This window comes from Perca fluviatilis, chromosome 14 (genome assembly GCF_010015445.1).
Source record: "Perca fluviatilis chromosome 14, GENO_Pfluv_1.0, whole genome shotgun sequence".
Classification (NCBI taxonomy): domain Eukaryota; kingdom Metazoa; phylum Chordata; class Actinopteri; order Perciformes; family Percidae; genus Perca; species Perca fluviatilis.
The window spans coordinates 15,790,966-15,815,092 of record NC_053125.1 but is presented as its reverse complement, the minus strand read 5'-3'; the positions used below and the strand labels follow the sequence as shown (position 1 = coordinate 15,815,092).

General features: G+C 40.1%; 2 protein-coding genes across 4 annotated transcripts; both read left to right on the top strand.

Moving 5' to 3' along the window:
* Positions 1 to 5,376: 5,376 nt before the first annotated feature.
* On the top strand, positions 5,377 to 16,605 carry capgb (capping protein (actin filament), gelsolin-like b). Of its 2 annotated transcripts, none has more exons than XM_039823392.1 (9): positions 5,377 to 5,519; positions 10,143 to 10,336; positions 13,019 to 13,173; positions 14,111 to 14,269; positions 14,434 to 14,583; positions 14,874 to 14,960; positions 15,065 to 15,197; positions 15,812 to 15,903; positions 16,104 to 16,605. In XM_039823392.1, the coding sequence occupies exons 2-9, from the start codon at positions 10,144 to 10,146 to the stop codon at positions 16,167 to 16,169; spliced, it is 1,035 nt and encodes a 344-aa protein (XP_039679326.1). In that variant the 5' UTR covers positions 5,377 to 5,519; position 10,143; the 3' UTR covers positions 16,170 to 16,605. The 2 variants fall into 2 exon arrangements, with proteins under 2 accessions (XP_039679326.1, XP_039679325.1); XM_039823391.1 differs by lacking the exon at positions 5,377 to 5,519 and adding an exon at positions 7,000 to 7,190.
* Positions 16,606 to 18,051: 1,446 nt separating this feature from the next.
* Positions 18,052 to 24,097, top strand: si:dkey-219e21.2 (E3 ubiquitin-protein ligase TRIM39). Of its 2 annotated transcripts, none has more exons than XM_039821497.1 (10): positions 18,052 to 18,117; positions 18,945 to 18,994; positions 19,311 to 19,456; positions 19,641 to 19,739; positions 20,698 to 20,829; positions 21,084 to 21,200; positions 21,424 to 21,552; positions 22,351 to 22,429; positions 22,839 to 22,865; positions 22,977 to 24,097. In XM_039821497.1, exons 2-10 carry the CDS (start codon positions 18,961 to 18,963, stop codon positions 23,510 to 23,512), a joined length of 1,299 nt encoding a protein of 432 aa, XP_039677431.1. In that variant the 5' UTR covers positions 18,052 to 18,117; positions 18,945 to 18,960; the 3' UTR covers positions 23,513 to 24,097. The 2 variants fall into 2 exon arrangements, with proteins under 2 accessions (XP_039677431.1, XP_039677430.1); XM_039821496.1 differs by having other exon boundaries at positions 20,695 to 20,829.
* The last annotated feature ends 30 nt before the right edge of the window (positions 24,098 to 24,127 follow it).

The following is a 24,127-nucleotide window of genomic DNA, read 5'->3' as shown; positions in this document are numbered from 1 at the left end:
AAGAAATGTCACTCTTGAACATCATTAACTACATAGGTGTATGTACCCATCGCCCTCCCCTCTTCCTCCTTCACACCCCAAAGACAAAAACCTGAAAGATGTCATGAAAACACCCACCAGCATCCTCTTTTCCTCTACCATTTTGGAGACTTGTGCATCAAAAGCAAAAAAGAAAAAAAAAACTTTTCCAGATAATATTCTTCCCTTGACAGTGGGAATTAAAAGATTTCTATGAAGAAGAAAAAAACAGAATGATTATTCTGTCTTACGTTTTGATTCTAGGAGGAAATGAGACACTTGGATGAGGGACTCTAGTATGGCGTTGCTGCTTTTTGTCATTGTTTGCATGAGTAGCACATGTTAAAACATTTTAATCAAGCTTTAGGTTTAAATTGTTTCAAATCCCTCCCACTTCTTGCTAATCTTCGTTCCATTTCTGATAGCTGATGTGTACACAGGTTTATTTGGACTATTCAATTTATTTAAGAGAGTTAACAACTATTCCGTGTGAATATGAATAGAGGAAAATTAAGATTTATTTCTTTTCTTTTTTTTTTTACTTTTCTCTTGTTTGCTTTTGCTGACTTTGTAAACCTGTTTGCAGGAGGCTCATGTTCATATACTGTGGATGAAGGGGCAGGGGACGGAGGGGAGAGCTTTTTGTTTTCGTCCCCGTTCTCCACAACAATGTTTTTTTTTTTTTTTGCCATGGTGGCGACCGCTCTTTTCACTTAACATGTTGCATGCTGTCACCAGGTTGTGACGGTGTTTCAGTTAAAGGTAGAGGGGCAAAAAAGTTGAGTGCTTTGTTCGGGGTTTTCTTCTTGGAACGCCAGAGGGCAACATTTGTCCTTCTGTTGGCCTTTTTCTTTACAATGGCGTGGAACAGTGTATTTTCTTTTAAGCAGAGGTTGACCAAAAAAACAGCACGTTTGGCTTCTCTGTTAAAAAAAACCTTACCCACTACATTAGTGTGAACTTTCTTTTTGGAAAATGGGTGCTTTCTCACAACTCAACCTAGTTTGACTGTGTTAGGGAACCGTCTGTACAACTGATAAGGGAAACATTTTTTTTCCTTTCCCTCCTTGTTCCATTTTATAATTCGATGCGGTTTCTCAATTTATTGGACTAGCTGGGCCTCCTCCCTCTTCCCTCTTCATCCACAAGTGATCCTCATTTCAGAAATCAGTGTTCCTTTTTTCTACCAGTGTACGTACTTCTGATGAGGGGAATCATAGGGGGGGGGGGCGTCTGACTGGGAGTCCTGAGGAAATAAAACACAGCCAGTAATCCTTTGGGTTATGTTCTGAAAATGTTTAAATGATTTGTCATGAATTTTTGAAACTTCAAGATGGTCTTGAATTTAAAGGACTGCATCTTCTGGCCTTTGAGATAAAGCAGGTTTGGTAATTGCACTTAGTAAATATTGTGGTGGACCTATGTATCCCCAGACATTGATTTTTTTATTTTTATTTTTTTGTCCACTATGCTTGCATCTAATCCTGTTGTCTTAACTGTGTGCTGTCCAGTCAATTCAGGACATCGGGACTCCCAGGTTGTATGAATGTGTGTATGCGTGTGCATTTAGTGTGCGTCCGAAGGCGAGACAGGGTTTCAAACTGAGGAAAGATTTCACGTGTCTGGGCAAAGGAAGGCTTAACTTTAAATTGCCACTGTATAAAAATCTGTTCATTATCTCATTATCTGTATCTTTGTTCTGTTTGTTTTTGACTTGGAAAAAAATGAATAAAAGTTTTACTACATGTCTGTCTTTTTTATGTAAAACAGTGAATGTGCTAATAAGTTTTGTGCAACAACAAATGCTACATTTTACAGCATTTGGGGAAAAGAAAATGCTACATTTAGTAGATATGGAGATGCATACTCGCTTTTTTTTATATAATTGGGGCAAAGTATTTACTCCAGTGCTGTACTTCAGAACAATTTTGAGGCACTTGTACAGGAGTATTAACATGTTATGCCACTATTACTTATTTAAGATTTCATATAGAAACAATTGTCTCAAAAACATGATGCGTCATAGATTTAAGTGAAAGTATAAAATAGGTAGAATAAGCTCCACAATGACCGGCTACCACATTAAAAAGCAAAACAGCAATGAATCAACAATATACACTCACTTAAAGGATTATTAGGAATACCCTACTAATAATGTGTTTGACCCCCTTTCGCCTTCAGAACTGCCTTAATTCTTTGTGGCATTGATTCAACAAGGTGCTAGAAGCATTCTTTAGAAATGTTGGCCCATATTGATAGGATAACATCCCTCACACCATTACACCACCACCACCACCACCAGCCTGCCCAGTGGTAACAGGGCATGACGGATCCATGTTCTCATTCTGTTTATGCCAAATTCTGACTCTACCAACTGAATGTCTCAACAGAAATCAAGACTCATCAGACCAGGCAACATTTTTACAGTCTTTAACTGTCCAATTTTGGTGAGCTTGTGCAAATTGTAGCCTCATTTTCCTACTTTTAGTGGAGATGAGTGGTACCCGATGGGGTCTTCTGCTGGTGTAGCCCATCCGCCTCAAGGTTGTGCGTGTTGTGGCTTCACAAATGCTTTGCTGCATACCTCAGTTGTAATGAGTGTTTTTTTGAGTCAAAGTTGATCTTCTATCAGCTTGAATCAGTCGGCCCATTCTCCTCTGACCTCTAGCATCAACAAGGCATTTTCGCCCCCCAGGACTGCTGTATCCTGGATGTTTTTCCTTTTTCAGACCATTCTTTGTAAACCCTAGAAATGGTTGTGCGTGAAAATCCCAGTAACACAGCAGATTGTGAAATACTCAGACCAGCCCGTCTGGCACCAACAACCACGCCACGCTCAAAGTTGCTTAGATCACCTTTCTTTCCCATTCTGACATTCAGTTCAGAGTTCATGAGATTAGGCTCGTTTGAGATGAGCCAGATCTGCGCGGAATCAATCACCGGCGATCGCCACCCAATGCATGCCGGTTAGATTTGTGTCCAACTTGATCCTGACTTGCTCTGACATCATGCACACGTGGGCAACAATGACCAGGACCACACCCCTAAATGCATTGAAGCAGCTGCCATGTGATTGGTTGATTGGATAATTGCATTAACGAGAAATTTAACAGGTTTTTAAGTTTTTTGTTTTTTTTATTATAATTAGTATAACTAGTGCAGTGCCCGTTGAAAATGTGCCTGTTTGGAACGGGCTGATTGCTTGGCCTGTGGTATTGCTGCTTGTAGAATTCTTCAAAACCAAATTGTACCCCAAAATGACTTACAGAAGGACCCCAAACCACTTCATATGCAACTCCCCTGTATACCCTACTACTGACTTACAGTGTAGGTTACTTCTACATCAGAGGAAGACATTGTACTACTATATTTACCTGACAGAATCAGAATGTAATCACAAAATATCACAATGACAATGTGGAGTAATCAGACATTAGCCTCATGGACTCATTGCAATGCGTTACCCACCTTTCCCGTTATGAGAGCTAATCAACACATATCTGTGTTCATCAACCACCAGAACCGGAGCGTTTGTGTGTGTGCGCAGACAGACAGAGAGCGAGAAAGAGAGAATATCGTTTGGAGGTCCTCTCATTTTGGAAATTGAATTTACAGGTACAATATGGAGAGTTGAGGCTGTAATTTTAATTAATTGTCAATCACCTTAGTCACCTTACACACTCAGCCAAACTATAGCTAGCTCAAGCTAACTGTTTATCTCTTATACATCTCTGACCATGGCTGTAAGCATATTGAGTGAGCACATAGAGCATTAAACAGATGCCTTAACATTAGCAAAACTGTACTTTAAACTGTACTGTAAATTAAATCTTACTGTACTTATCACACCACTAATATAGTAGGCCTATTTGTTTGCAACAGTCCTAAGGGCTATTGAACTCTAAAAGGGATTAGCAAGGATACTTGGCCTGAAATGGGTTGTGCAAGTAACAAAGACAAGAGGAGAATTACATCTACAAGGATGAGAAAAACATACCCACTATCTTCAACTGGACCAACAGTATAGTTCTAATATAAAAAGCCTTAAAAATCAGGTTATGAGCAGATTTGTGTGCAGGCCGCAGGGCTGTTAGGCTACTTTGTCTAATCAGTCATTTTACTTCCAAAAACCGCACAATTTTTCGTGTCTTTATTGTTTTAGCTCCATCTCCATTGTTTGTGCCATCTCCCCTCTCCAGCAGGTAGCAAAGCATCTTTGCATTGCCATCCCTGACCACCAGATGGAGAGAGGGCTCTGTCACATGCACAGAAAGGTTTGGACCTCACCACGGTGTTTATTTTCCCCGGAAGAGGCCACTCAGAGTCTAACAAAGTAGGTATGGCCAGAGACGGTTAGACAAAGAGGATCTTTGGTATGGCATACAGTTCTCCTGTTGGGAAACTCATCTTATTTCACATTGTGTGACATGTGCTTGATTCATACTGATATGTTTTAGTATTTCATGTCTAACTGCGTGTCAATCATTGCTCATGCACATGCATTCATTCTCCCTTGTTGGGGGAGGGGCTTGGGAGACCGTTTTGGGCTTTAGCAGAAAGGGGGGAGGGACTGCGAAGTTGTCGATGTTCAAATTTTTTGGCTAAGTCCTGGATCTTCGCAATCCTACCTACAGCACCTTTAAAAGTTTGTGGATTTTCTTATACTCTAAAACTTTTACTTTGATTATCCAATGAAATCCAGTTGATTGAGTGGTACTTAGTACATTATTTTTCATATGAAAACGTACGAGGTACCATTCCAGTGGAATGTAATCCCCTCAGCTCCTTCATCTTGTTGACAGTGATCTGAATCCTTCAGGATAGTAATCTTCACCTGTGGAAATGATGAATCCCAGGTTTCACTCTCATAATCTGAGGCTGCCCTGTCCTTCCTACACACTTGGGCGTGTTTGACTGGGGGAATCCATGTATGACTACTAGGTGTGTTTGGATTGGTTGCTGAGGTGATACTTACCAACTGTGTACACCGTGACATTGAGTCATTAATGACAGGGCAGTTGTTAGGAGAGTTTATAAAAAGTGATCTTTTTTTAAAACCTGTGTTAAACATCATGTACAAGGAGACCAGAAAGAAATTGTAGTTAGTGGTACTAAAAAGCTGAGGGTGGAATGTTAGGAATAGACATGGTTTTGTATCTAATTTTTGTATTTCGTAAAGAAAGTATAATAAAGTGTAAGTAATAATAATCAGATTGAAAATGAGCTGTTTCATCAGATGGACAATGAACTTGTTAAGTAGGCCTAGTTTGCATTTTCTCCCTCTACTTTACGTCCTGATTCAATCAAGTTTCCGCACTTTTTGCTTCTTTTGTGGTAAAGTCAGTGGGCTGGGCTAAGACTGCCAGACACAGAGGCAGGAAATATCTTGGGTGTGAGAGAAAGAATTTGCGTGTTTAGGAATGTTACTTCTTGCATGACTGCATTTCCTCTCCACTCTCTGCTCAGACGTGTTGTGTCCCACTGTCAACTCACTCTTTAAGGTATGTTTTAACCTGAACTTTATTTTTGCAGTACAATTTGTTCTGTTCTTTCTTTGTCTTTGTACTTATTTTCCTCTGTCCTTAACCCTGAAGCTTTTTTTTTTTCTTCACGTTTCCTCCCAAACACTTCTTTCCCCATTTGCTCATCACATTCCTTCTGATTCCTGAAATCAGCTGAGGAATCTCAAAACGGGACAATGAAGCTTTAGTTTAACTTCAGCGTGACTCAAGTCTCTCAGAAATCTATCTTTTCATTCAAACCCTTGGCTTATTCTCTGCTCCACCTTTTCTGTTATCAATGGGGGAAACCACCCAGTCTGTACCTGTTTCACTTCCCTAACATCATGCTAGTCTTCTTTGCAGCAATGGGTGGGGTGTCAAAGTGGCCGTAAGGGCCTCAGAACTTGGGACTAAGTTGAGAAAAGTAAGCTTGATTAGAGTAACTTAACATTCATATTAAACTCTATTTCCTGTCTCCCTTCTCTTTGTTCTTTGGTCCTTTCAGTTTCTCCCCATCTGCATCACTTGGTCTTGATTTCAGTCTCATAAACGTAGAGTGCACACAGCTATACAGATGCAAACACACACACTGTATACACTCCCACTCATCAATTGACAGATTGCTCTCAGATCTCTCCACACCTGCTGCTCTGTCCGCCTGCATACTGCCTGCTCTCATATTTCTGTCTGGTTATCAACGCATGAATGACTGATTGGGTCAGTCACCCCTGTAGCTATGACCTTGTGTTTCCATCTGTACCCCTCTGATCTCCATGTGTCCTCCACCTAACCAGACACCACTGACCACTCCAGTAGCCCAGGCCAAAAGGTCAAGCTTCTATCTTTTCTTTCAATGCCTCCGTTGGGAACATTATCAAGACTCAATCTTGAAATGTATTTGTAAATGTATAATGTCTTTCATTGTTTCTCCCCGATGTTAATGACTAGATATCCTTGAGACGGTCTGTCTGGGCAGAGGAAACAAAATAATTCCTGAAAATTAACTTTAAATATTACAATAGATGGGTAGTGGCAACAACATGGAGAGAAGAGTCACTTCTTCATAACTGTATTAAAAGGATAAATGGAGTCTTTCTCAAGCTCTGGTCTTGTGTTGTCGTCAGTTATCAGTGTTCCTATTTCAATGTAGGTGGCATGGGAATGATAAAAGGGGAAGGGAGTCACTTTGTGAGCATGTTGGGGGGGCCTAAAATTAGCGACTAGCGACTACTCCCACCAACTCTGGTGCTGTGTTTGTTTCCCTTCATGTAGAATGAGGGTATACAGGGTAAAGGAAGAGCTGGAGTCAGAGGAGAAGGGAAGGGTGGACAGATGGAAGAGCCAGCAGTCTGCTCTCCCAGTAATTATCCACTTGGTGTTTAGCTTTAGCCAGGAACCAGGAACCCGACTCTACTCCAGTCCCCCCACACGCGGCGTCCTATCCACAGGCCGCAGGTAGGCTTTCATCACACAGGCTCTAGTTACCTCCCGCATATAAGCTAACCAGGCCAGGTGAGCGCAAACACTGGTCCTCGCCAGACCTCTCGATCCCTTACAACCACACACACGAACACCGGGTCACACACACACACACACACACATACTCCAGTGGACACGCAGAATGGAGCCGGAGTCAGACATCATGCCGGAGGTACCAGAGGAGATCCTACAGTTAAGTGGATCGGGCTTTTTTCTCTACCTCCTTACTAACTCTTGGAGCGGCTGTCCAAGCACTGTAACCTTACCATCAGGGCCCCTGCATGTGCTTCCTCAGGCCCTTTCTCTATGTCCTCGCTCCTTTACCTCCTCTTCGCTACCATTTTATGTGTTCAAATATTCACTCTCTGCTGCATTGTCACCCTCTCTATTTGGCTTGTTTTGGTCAGTTAATTGACCAAAGTATTAGCTTCGTTATTATTAGATAACAGGAGAGGAGCGTCGTGAAACAAGCTTTCAAACTTAACCCTTGTGTTGTCCTTCGGGTCACCGGGACCCGTCCAGTTTATTTGACGTTTTGTATTGGCCTGGCGTTGAGCTTCGGGTCCCGGTGACCCAAAGGACAACACAAGGGTTAAAAAAAAAAACCAGCCCAAACAGAAAGGGGCGTAGCTCCTGCTGACACTCTGTTCGACTGACCTCAGTGCTGATGGTTAGTGCTGATAGTTTCAACGGTTTTGCTGCCTAAAGAGTGACAATATAGATTATGATAATAGAGTTGGTGGCAGTCTCTTACATGTTGGATCGGTGTCCTCAGTCGACTCCAATCACTACTCATGTTGTCCAGTCCTCTATCAGTTATGATGCTTCCTGGAGCCGATCTAGCAGCCAATTAAAACAAATTGCTGACTTACACAATAGTTCTCTAGAAAAGAAAGAAGTGAAGCAAGTGCTCCACCCATGTTATATTGATGTTTATTTTAACACTGTGATATTTATGTTGATGTGTAATGCTGCCAGAGATTAATTTGAAAATGTAACAACCTCCCTCTCAAGCTGCAGGGCTGTTCTTATCAGAAGACAGCTAGGAGCCTCAGCAGAAACTACTTGATTCAGCTGCAACATGGGTTTGATAAGGTTTTAATTGTGTCATCATCCAGGAAACGCCTTGTGATTATCTGTAGAAGCAGGAAACTGCAAATATTTTAACTTAATATATTGCATCAGATATCTTAGAATTGACTACTGGATTTTACAAAACCAATGAAGTTTTTTTCTTAAATCATGAAGTCGCTTAATCGGTTGGTCGAAAATAAGGAAAAAAGTTCATTCTTGAACTTGCAACTTAAAATCTTAACTCAAGGGCCATAGATTAGTCTGTTATTGTTAAGTAGATATGAATAACTTAGTTAATCAAGTGGCCTAAGTTAGCTAACAAATAATCAAAACATAAGTTTATGATTAAAAGTTAATTCTTGATCTAAGAAACTTTTTTTTTTTGGACCTTTCAACTGCATCTTATGGTCTTCCTCGGTGAATATAGCTTAGTTAATCATTTGTCATGTGACGGGAAGTTATCTGACAACTGATAATACTTTAGTTTATTACTAACTTAACTCAAGAGCTCCATCTGCTGAGGAAGACCATGAGATGAAAATTGAAAGCTCTGGAAACAGCTAGTAAGTGGAACTTCAGTTAAGGTTTTCTTTGAGTTAAAATTGTAATTATTTTGTCATCAAACCAAGCATAAATGTCAAACAGGCACTGGTTTCTACTTCTTAAATGAGTACATTTGCTAACTTTATCTCATATATATATATATATATATATATATATATATATATTTTTTTTTTTTTTCTTAAATGTTATTAACTAAACCATTAAGCCTTTAAATAACACATAATTTGATGAATCAATAATAAAAATAAATATAATTTGCAGACCTACACCCAATTGCCTTTTATTAGTCTAATGCAATAAATCTAGCTTCAGGTTCACATTACATTTTTATAAAGGGACCAAACGGTGAATGTATCTCAGTTTTGGCATCTGTTACCACATAACATTATTGTGGGACAGCGTGAGAGAGAAAAAGGAAATGAAAGGTAGCGGTAACTCGTCTTTCTACAAACCTCACTTTCTTTTAGTTGTGCAAAATATAGCAAGGCAAGAACAGACAGGAAGAGACACGTGTGTTTGGGTGACACACTTAGTAAATATATTTTTGTTTTTACTTTGTGACATGGCGGGGGAAAAAAACTAAGACAGAGAGAGGTGTACATTAGAGTGACTCAACGAAATCCATGGCTCATTCTCACCCGTGACAGTTTGAATATAGCCACACCTGCTTTTGTTACGCTACTATTGTTGTGTTAGTATGGCCTGCTTGGTCTTGTGTTGCATTAAGTGGTTGTGCAAGGGCTGTGCTACAGTTATAGCGGAGAATGCAACCGACAGGGTTGCTCAATTTAGAAACTGCCACTGAAAGGGGGAGTTAATGTGCTTACTATATACCTACCTGTCTAATGTATATGAGAGCATGTTTTGTGTCGCACGAGAGTATGTGTTGAGAGATTCTTATTTTCTGTATTTTGTATTGTCTTTGAAAAGCTGCGGAATGGACAGAGTACAAAACAAATTTCCCTTCAGGGACAATAAAGTATATCTTATCTTATGTTAAGCAGCAACACAACCCCTCATTTTGTGTCAAGTCTAAGTGTTATAGCGCTCATCAGAATAACCACTCCCTCCACTCAGTCTTGTGATTTGGAGGCGTCTGTGTTGGGCTCTGGTCTTGCAGTCAAACTTTACTCATCATTTCAGTCAGTGTGGAGAACACTCAAGCTCTGTTAAAATGTCAAGAAATGGAAACTTGTCTTCTAAACATGACAAGTTTGGTACTTCCTTCATTTTTCCCTATCTTGTGCGCATGATTTCTGCTTTTACTTCTCCATACTTCTTTGACCAAAACCACCCATTCCCACATGGAAACGGTGACACATCTCCATGTATTTACGCTTCCTGTTTCAGCCAGCCTGTTCCCCTTCTGTGGGAGGGGATTTTGTAAACTGAGTTTGACTCAGAGCGCCATTTGACTGTTATCCATTGTGAAAATCCCCCTGGTTAGTCTGTGGTGACGGTTTCCCACTATTTACGGAAAAGTTTGTGCTCTGTCTCTCCCTGCAGTATGCTCCACTTCCAGCCAGTACCAGGTCAGTTTGATCCAGAGGTCCGTGAGGCGGGCCTCCGAGTATGGAGGGTGGAGAAGATGAAGGCGGTGCTGCTGGATCCCTCCGAGGTGGGAGCCTTTTATAACGGGGACTCCTATCTGGTGCTGGAGAACCGTGGTCAGTCGGGAGCCGACCTCCACATGTGGATAGGTGAGAGAGAAACATCTGGGTTAAATAATGTGTTCATGCCACTGAAGAAAAAGAAAGTGCACTACACAATAGGGTTATGTAGCATGCAGCTATGCAATCTGACTCAAGACTAAAGAAGTCTGTACACTTCTTGTGAGTCTGAGTAGGTGCCACATTTATAATGATGGCATCTCCTTTCAGGAGAAAATCAATCAGTAATGTCAGACGACTGCTATTTAATCAAGTCAGCGTCATTTATTTATCAAAGAAAAAGCAGGCCGAATACTATTTCCTTGGAACGTTAAACACTAATAAAACCGAATAAGAGCTGAATGGGGAGATGGAATATTTTTGAGTAAAAAGAAGAGATTATCTAAATCAACAAAGCAGACATAATGGGAATAATTGAAAAGAGATCAAATTAGACCATTTCCAGACCTATAAATTGCAGCCTATAGTAACAATTCTTTTCAGTTATTCAAATAGATCTGGTGTTGTGCTCAGTCTACCTCAGTGAGCTCAGACTGTTCCCTCATTTGCAAAGCAACCAAGCCAATCAGAATTCAGGGGGACATCCTCGTCCCAGACCACAGCCAAACAAATTACAACAGAAAATTGCCATAAAAATAGCAACAACCAGTTGTGTAGACTACACGACACGCAGGTATACGCAGTATACCCACTAAGAAAGCTCCATTATTTCCATATACCCACTTAAAAATGTGCAATGGCACGTAAAAACATACTTTCCATTATAATTTTGATATATTTTGAGTTCTCATCTGTGTTTAATTTTTTCTTCAAATAGGCTAAATAAAGGTATTTCCACCGTAAATTGGTGCATAAGTGTGTCAGAATGCAGGAAATGAAGTCTTTGACGGTCAAAATTCCCCTGGGGGAGAACACCCAGCAACCCCCACTATGATATGCCCCCCCCCCATCAAAAGGCCCATTCTGGCCCATATATGTAGGTCCATATATATACGGTACAGCATACCCACTACAATACATTAGACTACACCACTGGCAACAACTGTCAATAAGACTGACACAGCGGTCCCGGTTGTTGTAAGTCAACAGAAATAACATCTCTTAAATCTGCAAATTTCTTCGATTTACTGCTACTGCAGCTGCCATGTCTAGTAAAAAACATCGTCAGGCTGGATATGTCATGTCTATTGATTTGGTTAGGGCAAAACAAACAAAACTCATAGAAAATGAAAAACATGAACACAGACTGAAAAGTTTAATTAAAATAAAATAGCAATTCAGTTTGGTTGAGAAAAAATTCTGTCTGAGCCTGATGAATAAAAGTAAAAGATAGAAACTCTATCCAAGGGCAACACTGGTTGCATGTGTACACTACAACATGGAATGCAACATGATGTTACACATACTGTAACCCATTTCCTAAAAAAAAGTCCACATTAGTGTGAGACAGCTCTGCTGCTCTTTGGAGCAGGACAGTCATTTGGTCTTTAGAAAGCCAGGAGACACAAGTCAAGACCTTTACACTTAAACATGTAGTCCTGACTTAAAGAGTTTATTGTCCAGTTCTTACTACACACTGGGCCCTGTGCTGCAGTTGACAAGCTAATAATCCTCCCACTAGTATGAATGACGAGAGAGAGAGAGAGAGAGAGAGAGAGAGAGAGAGAGATAGAGAGAGAGAGAGAGAGAGATCCCAAGGGAAACTGGGATGGTTTATGAGCGGGGGCCCATTAAAAATGCAGGAGGACCGTTACAGTACTCAAATGTGGATGTTGTTTCCAGCATGTATCCGGTGCTTGGGTAACACTAAGCTGATTGTCACAGCTTGGAGAGGGCTCTCTGTGCTCAAGCATGCATCTCTCTGAAGCCTCAGAATCAGAAATACTTTAATAATCCCAGAGGGAAATTATTTTCGTTACCACTCCAGATATACAAACAACAAATAAAAACAACATATATTATCAATACTTTAAACATATATAATAAAAACAAATATACAGTAATAATATATAAGATATGAAATGTACAGCGATAATGTGCAAATAGTGCAATAAAAAAGAGAAAATGAATTGTCTGTTGAGATGATTATAGTGCGAAAAAAAAAAAAAAAGCAGCTCCCTCCACCTGTTTACGATTGATAACCCCTGGGTTATCTTTGTGCGTCTGCTGACCGACACACAGTTTGCTCATCATCTTTGTCTCTGTGACACATCACCTCTGCCAGCGACTCTGTTCCTCATATTGTGGCATTTTAACCTTTCTAGCCTCATTTCCTAATTCTTTTCTCATGTGTTCTTTCACTTCTACTGCATTTCTATTTTCTTCCCTCTCTCTGCTGCCTAACTCTATCCTTCAGCTCTACTTTGGAAAGAATCGCATAGTTCTCGAGATTGTATCATTAAAAAAATGCATGACTCCATCATTTTGTTGTACAGCTTTTAGTAATGTCTAAATGAACAAAGTACATGGTTTTGACCTTTTTTGTAAGTCTTTATCAGGGATCAGAGTAGGAGAAAATAGCTTGGTTTGACCTTTTTGTACATTCATCCATGAGGGAGTGTGTCTTAACAGGTGTCAGATTACCTCCCTCAAACTCACAAACCAGAAGGTTTATAGAAAATAATAAATCAGAAACCATGAACAGAAAGTAATTAAAGCTTAACAACCCAAATGTAGTTCTTTCCTTTCTTACCAATCCCTTCTCTGTTGTAGGTGAGAAGTCGTCTAGGGACGAGCAGGTGGCGTGTGCCATGCTGGCCACGCAGCTGGACAACTTTCTGAGCGGTGACCCCATTCAGCACCGGCAGGTCCAGGGCTATGAGTCCCCGGAGTTCATGGCTCTCTTCCCCAGAGGAGTCAGCTACAAGGTGAGGAAGGGACAGACCGGATTGTGGATGTTCAGATGCTTTAAAGGTCCCATGGCATGAAAATGTCACTTTATGAGGTTTTTTAACATTAATATGCGTTCCCCCCAGCCTGCCTATGGTCCCCCAGTGGTTTGAAATGGTGATAGGTGTAAACCGAGCCCTGGGTATCCTGCTCTGCCTTTGAGAAAATGAAAGCTCAGATGGGCCGATCTGGAATCTTGCTCCTTATGAGGTCATAAGGAGCAAGGTTACCTCCCCTTTCTCTGCTTTGCCCGCCCAGAGAATTTGGCCCACCCATGAGAGAGAGACATCATGGCTTTCAAACGAGCAAAGTGGCAGTTTCAAGGCCCCCCCCACCCTCCTCCTTGAACCCAGGAAAATATTCATTCATTATTCTTTCTTTTTATATTTCTAATGTTTATGTTTTTGTAAGACATAAAATGCCATTAAGACAAGATAGAAAATAATCACAATGCAAATTTAAAGACACATAAATAGCATTTTAAAAAGTAAACTGGATAATACATAATAATTTATTATTAGAATTGAAACTCTTCATATGTTTAATTTAATTGTAGGATTGTCTGTAGACGAATTTCATCTACAGCTTTGCCTTGACTATGGCAATTAATTGGAATTGATTAATTGGATATGTACCAATCCTATTACACATGCAAGAAATTTTACATGTATACTTCACTGAAAATGTCAATTAAACTTGCACAGTACATTTTCAATCATAAATGAGAAACGAAATACATTGTCTTTAGACATGTCTCTCATTTTATAAACCATCTTTTTATTGCTGGGTGAATCCCTTCTATCACTTTACAGCACCCTGGATATCATGGCCAAAGTTCATCCATGCCACTCGATTAGCACGGGCACCAAGTCGTTAAAACAATCCAGGATGTGAAAGCATGACTATCTCTCACAGGTGGGTGGTGTGGAGTCGGGCTTCAGGAGGCCTCAGGGCTCCGCGGCAGTGCAGAGGTTGTACCAGATCAAAGGGAAACGCAATATCCGTGCCAAGGAGGTGGAGCTGTCCTGGAGCAGCTTCAACAAAGGAGACTGCTTCATCCTAGACCTCGGAGAGGTGAGGACAAAAATTGTAAATCCAGCTGCCATAATGCAGTAGACCTAAGTACTCCGAATACTGCTGCAATCCCGAATAAAAAGTTTGTTGTGAAGCTTAAACTGTAAATTGCGTGAGGTGAATATGATTATGGTGTGACCTCATGTTGTTTTGTTGCCCCGCAGATCATTGTGTCGTGGATCGGGTCGCAGGCCAACATCTTTGAGAAGCAGAAGGTGCGTGAGATCGCCTCGCTGATTCGTGACACAGAGAGACACGGTAAAGCCCGAATCGTCGACTGCAATGAAGGGGAGGAACCCGAGGAGATGCTCAAGGTATAAATGCACACTTTATATTATGTAATTAAAAAGAATTCTACTTAAAGGCCAAATAATTTTAAAGGAACAGTTTGACATTTTAGGAAATGCACCACCCTCATGGTTGTATGCTGTAATGTGTTAATAAGTGAGCTTTAGAGGAGCTGGTAGGCAGATTTAGTTACTTTTGGACAGAGCCAGGTTAGCCGTTTCCCTTTCTTTTCAGTTTGTATGCTAAGCTAAGCTACCTGTCTGCTGCCTGTAGCTTCATAATTAGCATCTGAGCTTCCTGTCTTGTTGCTGAGCAGGTCCTGGGGCAGATGCCTCAGCTGGCAGAGAGCACACCAGAAGAGGACAGCAAAGCAGACGCTTCCAACTCTGCCTCCCTCTACAAGGTAACTTCATCTGCAAAGCTTTTACAACTGCACACACACATCAAACTACCATTTTACATCTGCCTCTGAAGCAATGCCTAAAACGATGTACGTTTACTCCTCAGGTGTCTAATGCGACAGGTTCCATGACGATGACCAAAGTGTCGGAGAAGAGCCCGTTTGCCATGGATCTGCTGGTTCGTGACGACTGCTTCATTCTGGATAACGGCGCCAACGGAAAGATCTTCGTCTGGAAAGGTGGGGAAGTACTTTTGACCCCGAACCAGCAAACTCGTGCTGCCTGAAATGCATACTGAGGAAAGTGATAGTTGCTACATGCCAGTGATATTCGGTATCTAATTGGATCAAATTAGAATGTGCATTGTGAAAAATAACAGTCCACAGTTTTAACAGGGAGGTGAGTCTCAGGAAGACGCACTCCGTGTCCTCCATGGCTACTAGCAACTGCGTGGAGGAGGGGTGGGGGCGCGTGCGTGATCACGTAAGGCTTGTATCGTGTGGACGCGCCGACAGTGTTGTTGTCATTACTTAGAATTTCTCAATGGGGGCGGCAGAAACTACGCACTGTAGCTTTAATGCAAATAATTATTACAATAATGTGTTCAAAGAATACATATTTTCAGAGTTTATTTTCTGGTAGACATTAATTCCAAAGCAAAAATAATGAAGCACGAGACACTCAACACTCAACTCTCACAATGAAATACAGATAAAACCGTGTAAGCAACTGAACTAAAGTTGTGCTACTGAGGATCTCGAAACAAACTAAATTGTCAATCTATATTAGATGAAATTAGCAATGTGCTATATCTCCTAAACTGCCAGTACTTATGTGAGTCATTGATTGTCAGGTAATGGAGCAAATGCTGAGGAGAAGCACGTGGCCCTACAGATGGCGGATAACTTCATCGAACAAATGAAGTACCCCAGGATGAAAACACAGGTACTCACACTTCCTCTAAATGTAATTTTAGTTGCTCTCCAACTATTTGCACTATGTCACCAGCTCTGGCTTGTGCAGCCTTTACACAGCCGCTTGGTATGATTGATGATCTAGTTTATCACCTCAGTACATTTACTGTAACATCGTTATATATATATATATATATACAATAGGTAAAGTTTCTGTGTGTTGTGCTGCAGGTGGAGATACTGCCACAGGGGAAGGAGACCATCCTCTTCAAGCAGTTCTTCAAGAACTGGAACTAAAATACAACATGGGAACATTTGACAAATTCTGCACTCAAGAAGAAGAAGCTGTATATCTGAAAACGGACAGCATCTGATACAAAATAATTTTTTTATATGCATTTACATGTATGTACATATTTGTAAGGTACCGTGCAGACACAGCACGCTGAAGTTTGTTTTTAAATTGGTAAAATAAGAGATGTGATGCCACTTTTATAAATACAAACAAGTTTCTCCTATTGAGGTTATTAACATTTTAAAGTAAATGAGTTTGGATTTTTTTTTTTTTTACAGTTTTAGTGTCACCGATTTGAAAAAATAAAACTGAAACTGCTTGCTACTTGTCCAGTGGTTTGATGTTTTTCCCCTGTCAACCAGTTCACTTTGAAATGTGGTGCCTGCACTTATGACAGCGGTTTTTACATTTTATTGTATAAACTATGCCCTTTCTGTTGCCATGACTGCTGAATGTAACCTGCACACAATAACCTAGTATGATGACCTCACAGTCAACTGTAATTGTTGGTGGAATTTAACCCCATACATTTACTCAAAGGTTTCACCTACTACCTATTAGGCTGATTACTGCAGGTCAAGAAGATAGGGTGATGATACATGTCGGGTAGGACCATGATGCAGTGTTTTATTCTGATGTTCCTTCAGTAGCTAACCAGGAAGTAAATGGGTGAATGTGGGGAAAAATTTTAAACGTGAGGTGTTTTTGGAGTAAGTTTTATGATTTTTCTGCAGTGCAAGCATGTTGTTCTGCTCTGTGTGTGCGTGTCAAAGAGGGTTTCTATTGTCTTTTCTTTGAACGTCTCTTGAAATCTCTTGAAAAGAGGTGTGAAAAAGGTGTGGTTTAAAACTGCCTGAAAAGTGACTTTTACATTAATGTATACAATACAATACAATACAGATATACGCAGTATACCCACTAAGAAGGCTCCAGGAAAAATGCCCAATGACAAACTTTCCATTATATATATTTTTTTTAAAGATTATTTTTGGGGCATTTTTAGGCCTTTATTGACAGGACAGCTGAAGAAATGAAAGGGGAAATGACATGCAGCAAAGGGCCACAGGTCGGAATCGAACCCGGGCCCATACCTGTGTATATATAGGCCACTATATTTATATACAGCACAGTATGCCAACTACAATACATTAGACTACACCATTGTATAAGATTATAATCAACCCTTTATTATGGTTTTGTCCTAGTTCCTCAATATTAGTTCCCTCTACGTCCTGCCTAAAATGGACTAACTCCAGATCTATTTTTTATGGCAGTTTATGCAGGAAAGGAGATATGACTGATTACAGTAAATAAACAAACATCAATCATGAATATTATGTGTGTCTATGCCAAGATATACAGTTGTTACTGGCATTACATTTTACATAAATGCATTACTTGCGATAGAATATTGCTAATATGGTTTATAAATCTTGTTTAGACCAAATATCCTCTTATACTTGCCATCAAATTTATTTCTCTTTTAATATTTTTTAACATAGTATTAGGTGTTTCAAGAATCATTTACACAGTAATTGATGTCTATTATAAGATCATCTATTTTTTGCTAATTATATCTCAGCTCCCACTGTATAAACAATATAATAACCGTAACAACTTTGTTAATAAATGTACTAATAGTTACAGTAACATCACTGCAAAATCCAATCATGTACTGTATGTCACTCTGAGTGTAATGCAGAGACTTATATAACCACTATAAAAAAATCACGCCTTCTTGCCCTCACTGTAAACGTGACAGCAGCTGCCGGGAAGCCGTCAGGATTTCGTGTCAGAGACCTCTGCTGAAAGTTTCTCTTGCTGCCTCACAGGCCATAAAAAAGTCCAAAGCTCAGGGAGTCCGAGAAGAACAAATAGCTTGATTAGAGAGCAGCAGCTGTCCAGTCTTCTCCACCAGCAGAGCTGCACCAGCACTCCCTCAGACCAAAGGTACGACACAACCAACACCAGCAGAGGTTCTATACATTACACTGTATCAGTCTACGGCACAGGTCTGCGTGATAGGACAGATTTTCTTCTGAATTTATGTTTCACACAATATTAGAATATTTTTTTGCATTGTAGGTATACATTGATGTCTGTGGTGAATACTGGGTAGTATTAGGTAGTATAGACTCAATTATATTTTAAATGTGATCACAAACCTGAAGGGATTAATTGTAAATGTAAGAAAAGTTGTCTCACATTCTAAATTGGTACTCAGGCATCACTGTATATAAATAATCATCGTATATCAACAAATTATTAATATGAGGAAATATTAAATTGTTTTGGCAGGTGTTTATCATTTACATTAAAAAACAAGTCATTATAGAGCAAATATAGTATAGTGGTATAATAGTATAGCTTTCTGTAGACTTTATTCACTTGTATCTGAATGTTAAGCTACACTTTACAGCAATATTATATTTAACATCCTGTAGTTTCATATTTCAATAGATATTTAGAATTTATTTTCTTAAAAAAAGAGAATGTCAATCTTTCTAAAATATATGTTGTATTGCTACAGGTTAAACTACTCAACAGTCTATAAAATAGTTAGAATTAGCTCCAACCACACATGAATGCATCAGCAAGAACAATCTAATATGATAATAATCAAAAGTATAAAAGCTACAAGGGCCATATTACTTTTGATACATAAAGTACATATAGCTAATATATTTTCAATGCCGGAGTATTTTTATACTACTTTTACTTCTTCCATCACTGGTCACCAAACATTTAATAATTTTCATGTGTTCTCTGCGCCACAGGAGTGAGGACGCCAACATGGAGATGAAGAGTATCCTGAAAACCTCTAAAAGTATTTTATTTTTTATATGGTTATTCAATCACTGCCAATGCCACTGTTCTACTACATGCAACTTACAAGCTTTGCCTGGTGTGGGTAGATAATGTAACGTCACAAAGCTTACATTCAGTCAGATACTATTCATGGTTTAAAGCATTTGAGCGTGAGTGTAAATGAAAGGCTAATAATCACATTTGTTGGAAGTATCGATATTCAGATTTACTTCATTTGTTGGAAAAGTAAAACTTCTTTTTCCCCTCATTTTCTGCTGGATGTTGTGTGAACTTACACTTAAAGACTTTGTCTCCTGAATGTGTCCCCCCTGTAGGAGTGGGGATACTGAAGGTGGGTGACAGAAGCAGCACCCAGAGCAGCTCCATTGGGGCCGTACGCTGGACCCTGCCCGAGGAGGACGTCCAGACTCACAGCTCGGCCCCCAGCCGACCCGCCAAAAACCTTCCCAAACACTCACAGGTACATTAAAACATCCTGGATTTTGTTGAAATTGATCTTTATATTTTTAAGTGACTTATATTTTAGGTCTTTTTTTTCTTCTTTTTTTAAACCTGTATGAATTGTCCCATTTGGGCTTTTGTCTGTCATGAAAACAACCTATAGTAGGAATAAACATTTAACTGTGACCTGTTGTTTCCTGCAGAAACATCCTCGTCAGAACGGCCTGCAGGATCTACGCAGCCTGCAGGAGTGTGTGCAGTTCATCCATCACTGGAAGAAGCAAGTGGACCAAGTCTGCAAGGTAGGACATGACAGAAGGAAGGAAAATGTAAAGTCAGTGGCTCAGCAGACTCATATTGTTATTACTCATTAACAGCAGTCTTACAGTGTAAATTTAGAGAGCAAAGGACAAAAAGTGTGTGAATGTTTTCCACGTCAGTTGTAGACTTAAGGAAGTACTGATGTTTGTTGGCCCCATATTTAACCCTCAATTTCCTTTTTAATATAGATGCTTGTTTGTCAGCTCAGGAAAAAAATTTGACTAAAAGAACATACGAGATCTTTTTGATACTGACACAAAAGTGGGAAAAAGGTGTCAGGCTATGGTTGATCATTTCAGTCTGTTAAAAGTTCATATCTGGAGATAAAGTGCAAAGTTTCTATTCAATACACAGTTACAGTTACAACACCTTATTTAGTGCATGATGAGTGCAGGTGAACCAGTATTTATCACCGCACAGATTGGAAAAACGTTGCTATGGGAAATGATTACTTAGCTTAGTCATGCAGAGTGATGGCTAGGTTATTTGGGTGGGTGGATGCTGATAGAATACGTGTTTATTGACTCTTTAACAGCCTGGTTACATGACCCTCTGCCCTGCAGCACTGGGATATGTAGGGTGGGTATCAACATGTTATGTAAGAAGTTATGTACTGTATTTTATTTATTTTTTCTTTTACAAGGGGCTTATATGACTTTAACCTGGCTTTTTTGACATCTGTAAATGTAAACATCACATGTAGCATAGTTAACGCTGATTCAACCTGTAAATGAACTGCAGCTGATTATTTTTAACCAGAATGAACGAAAAAAAATAAGTCAGTGCCCAATTTTCCTGAGCTCTGGCCTGGAAACTCACATCACTGTCAACACGAGCTGGCTGTCATTTGTCTTTTTGTCATTTAATTGTCATAGTAGAACAGCATTATGTTTTTAAGTGTATGACATTGTCTGACAGTGTGGCGTTGTGTTTTAGCAGAGCAGCGGGAATCCAAAGGGGGTCAGCAGTAATCCAGAAGCCCAGAGTACAGACGGGCGTACTGAGCGCAGTCTCGAGGAGAGCAGGAAACTGATCCTGGAGTGGGCTGACGAACTCCACCATGTTGACAAGGTCAGTAAACACATATACACACACACACACACACACACACACACACACACACACACACACACACACACACACACACACACACACACACACACACACACACACACACACACTATACTGTATACTACTATACTGTATCTATTAATTACAGATTGAAGATACAATCTTTGTAACAGATAGGGTTGTGAAAGAAAACATATTCTGATATAAGAAATAGCAAAAATATCATTCTTACCTTACTGATTTGGTGTCCTTAGCTCCTGAAGGAGACGCCCTGGGCATCAAAGAGTGAAGAAACTGAAGAAGAGGATGCCGATGAGGAGGCACAACAGAGGATCATGGTGTGGGCAAAGGAGCTGCAAAAGGCGACTGAGGTGAGGAGCTTGTGGAAAGGTTAAAGCATACAGAAATGAACACCTACCAAGTGTGAGCCCTTTGTCTGTTGGGCATAAAACTCCAGGAGGGCAGAATTTATCACAGCACAAATACTGCAAAAATGTTTAGTTTACTCTCATGCCAGCAAGCACTTTGTCAGAGCTGGTGTCATGTTTTTTTAAGGAAAAACGGAGCAGCTGAAATGAGCGTTTGTGTTTGCAGAGTTGTGGTGTGCAGAGCGACGAGCTGGGTAAAGTGTTGCGTCTGCTGGGCCTGAAGAAGAAACGGCTGGTGAACCTGCTGCCTCTGCTGGAGTTCATCACCTGGTCTCTGCTCAAAGAAGACAGCATGGTGAGAAACTAGAATTTGCACAAAAAGAATTGTGTTTGCCATAGAATTCTGTTCAAAAATCAGGTTCCTCAGAAGGCCAAAATGAAATTGAAACTATGGCAAGTCAATTGAATTCAAAGATACACATTTAAAATCTGATAGCGCACAAATAAACAAGTAAAACACAGAACTGATCGATGCCATCCAGTGCAAATATGACCAGGTTGTTTACGCAACATGCGTTTGAGTGAACCCTGCTCTTTGAATGCGTGCAGAGCATCAATAAATGAACACAGTTTATATGACCGTGATCTGACTCTGCCCTGATAAACTGCAACAATAAATGTCCTTGATAACTGATAGTGAAGCCTGCAGATAAAAATCATCACATACGCAGATTATGGTGTGGTGTATGTAGCACTGTGCTTTTTTTGATTGTTTAAGGGAATATTTTGCAGTTGGCATGAATACTTCACGTGACATTCTGCTACTTGTGCAGTAACAATAAACAGCCATTTGCTCTATTTGTGTAGGGTTATGACCTTTAGGGCTTATATTTAGTGTTAACACACTTCCAAAAACGATGCATTACTTTGTATTATTACTCTCATAAAGCCATTGGCATCACCACAGCCAGCCAAACGTAGCCAAGTGCTAACAGGAAAATTTTTCCCTAGAAGGTTCACGCAGCATTTACTGCTTATGATTATATTTTCAAACTGCATGGTCATAAGGAAAGGCCAAATTAGGGAATCACTACATAAAAATGCAGTTCCTATGAAACAAATTTCATTTTATCTTTCTTTTTTTCCTTTTCAGAAAATGATTCCACAATTATGGTTACTGGCAAAGCAAAGGACCTGGAAAGCAGGAATTCCAAGATACATCCCCAACTCAGGTGTGCATTTTTGAAATCATTTTAAAATCATCTAAATCTTAGCTTTCAAAATGTCATTGGTTTGCACTGATTACAATTATAATTATATTACACTGATTGTTTTTAGAACAGTGGTTACCACTGATTCTCCTTGCAGCCCCTCACACAGTTATGTGTCTTTGAGCAGTTCATTTAAAGAGGGATTGTTTCTTCTCAGAATAATTTGTAGCGGCAACGTTGTCAAAAAAAGATAATGTTAAGAAGTATAATTTAGTTTACCCTATACTGGAAATCATCTCACACTTTAGATTCATCTTGTGACTCCTTGTCCAAATCCTTGGTAATCACTGGTTTAGACCATGTACAATAAACATTTCCATTTCCTGTTTATCCACTGCGACTTTAATATAATATCTGTCTCTATTTTCAGTCTGGAGTTGGATTTGCAGCGCAGCAGGTAAGATCAAATTTCACTTTCTCTTTGTGTTATCTCACATAGAGCAAAGAAAAAGCAAACCTCACATTCACAGGACGACGAGCTTATTCGTGCCTCTCTTTTTCTGCCCAGCTGATGTGATTCTCGACCCCATGACCAACCACCCCTGGCTGCTGCTGTCCGAGAACCAGCGTATGGTGCAGGAGGGCCTCTCAGCGTCCGACCTGCCGCACAGCTCCCAGCGCTTCGACAGCTGGCCCTGTGTGCTGGGCTCGAAGGGCTACAGCAGCGGCCGCCACTACTGGGAGGTGGACATAACCAACAACGGCAACTGGCGCGTGGGACTGACCACCGCTGACTCCAAGCGCCACGGTCGGTTCCCCATGACCCCAAAGCTGGGCTACTGGACCCTGTGGCGCAGCACGAGCCAGTTCTACGCCTGCACCAAGCCGGAGACTCCACTGCCCATCAGCCTCACGCCTCGACGTATGGGTATCTACTTAGACTACGAAGAGGGACAGATCTCCTTCTACAACGCAGAAACAAAGTCCCACATCTACACCTTCACTGAAAACTTCAGAGGGAAGCTGTACCCTCTGTTCGCCCCGCTGGATGGTCGCACATGCATGACCATACAGGATACAAATACTGAGGGCGATGAGCCTTAAAAACTCTTTTTGGATGATTGGAAGAATGCACTTTGACTTGAAAAAATATTGCATTGAGCAAAAAACTACTGAAACTAAATCTGCACGAAGATTTCTATTCAAACTGGTGTCATCAGTTAGATTTTAAATTCATTGGAAAGCACAAGCTCTGACTTTATCAAAGTGCTCATGATATTGTTAATATACTGTATGTATCTGATCATATCTCAGATCACACCACTCTTAAAAAAAAAAAAAATCTGCATTGATATAAGTGGAGATATTTTATCAGACCATGAGAAACAAAAACATTTGAATACTCAACTTAGAGTAAATATAAAAGTATTTATTTAAATAAATTCATATTTATGTGTAGACTTGAAAGTCTGAACACATTCTGTATCTACATACATGAATGCACTTTATTATGCACTTTCCGGTATGCACATAATCAACATTTCAAATACATATGTTGTCTTTCATGCTTATCTTGGACTTTTTTTTCATCACATTTCCCAAAGATATTTCAGATTCCACCCACATATCAACTACATGTATGTGTAAAGCTCTTCAATAAAAGTTCTTTGGACAAAGGTCTCCTGCAAAGCTGATTTATCCTTCAAGAAAATAAATAAC

Coding starts and splice junctions, on each gene's coding strand:
- capgb (XM_039823391.1), top strand. CDS start 7,141: ATGGAGCCGGAGTCAGACATCATGCCGGAGGTACCAGAGGAGATCCTA. Junction 10,337..13,018: donor CGACCTCCACATGTGGATAG/GTGAGAGAGAAA, acceptor TCTCTGTTGTAG/GTGAGAAGTCGTCTAGGGAC. Junction 14,584..14,873: donor AACCCGAGGAGATGCTCAAG/GTATAAATGCAC, acceptor GTTGCTGAGCAG/GTCCTGGGGCAGATGCCTCA.
- si:dkey-219e21.2 (XM_039821496.1), top strand. CDS start 18,961: ATGGAGATGAAGAGTATCCTGAAAACCTCTAAAA. Junction 19,740..20,694: donor AAGTGGACCAAGTCTGCAAG/GTAGGACATGAC, acceptor GTTGTGTTTTAG/CAGAGCAGCGGGAATCCAAA. Junction 22,866..22,976: donor TTGGATTTGCAGCGCAGCAG/GTAAGATCAAAT, acceptor TTTTCTGCCCAG/CTGATGTGATTCTCGACCCC.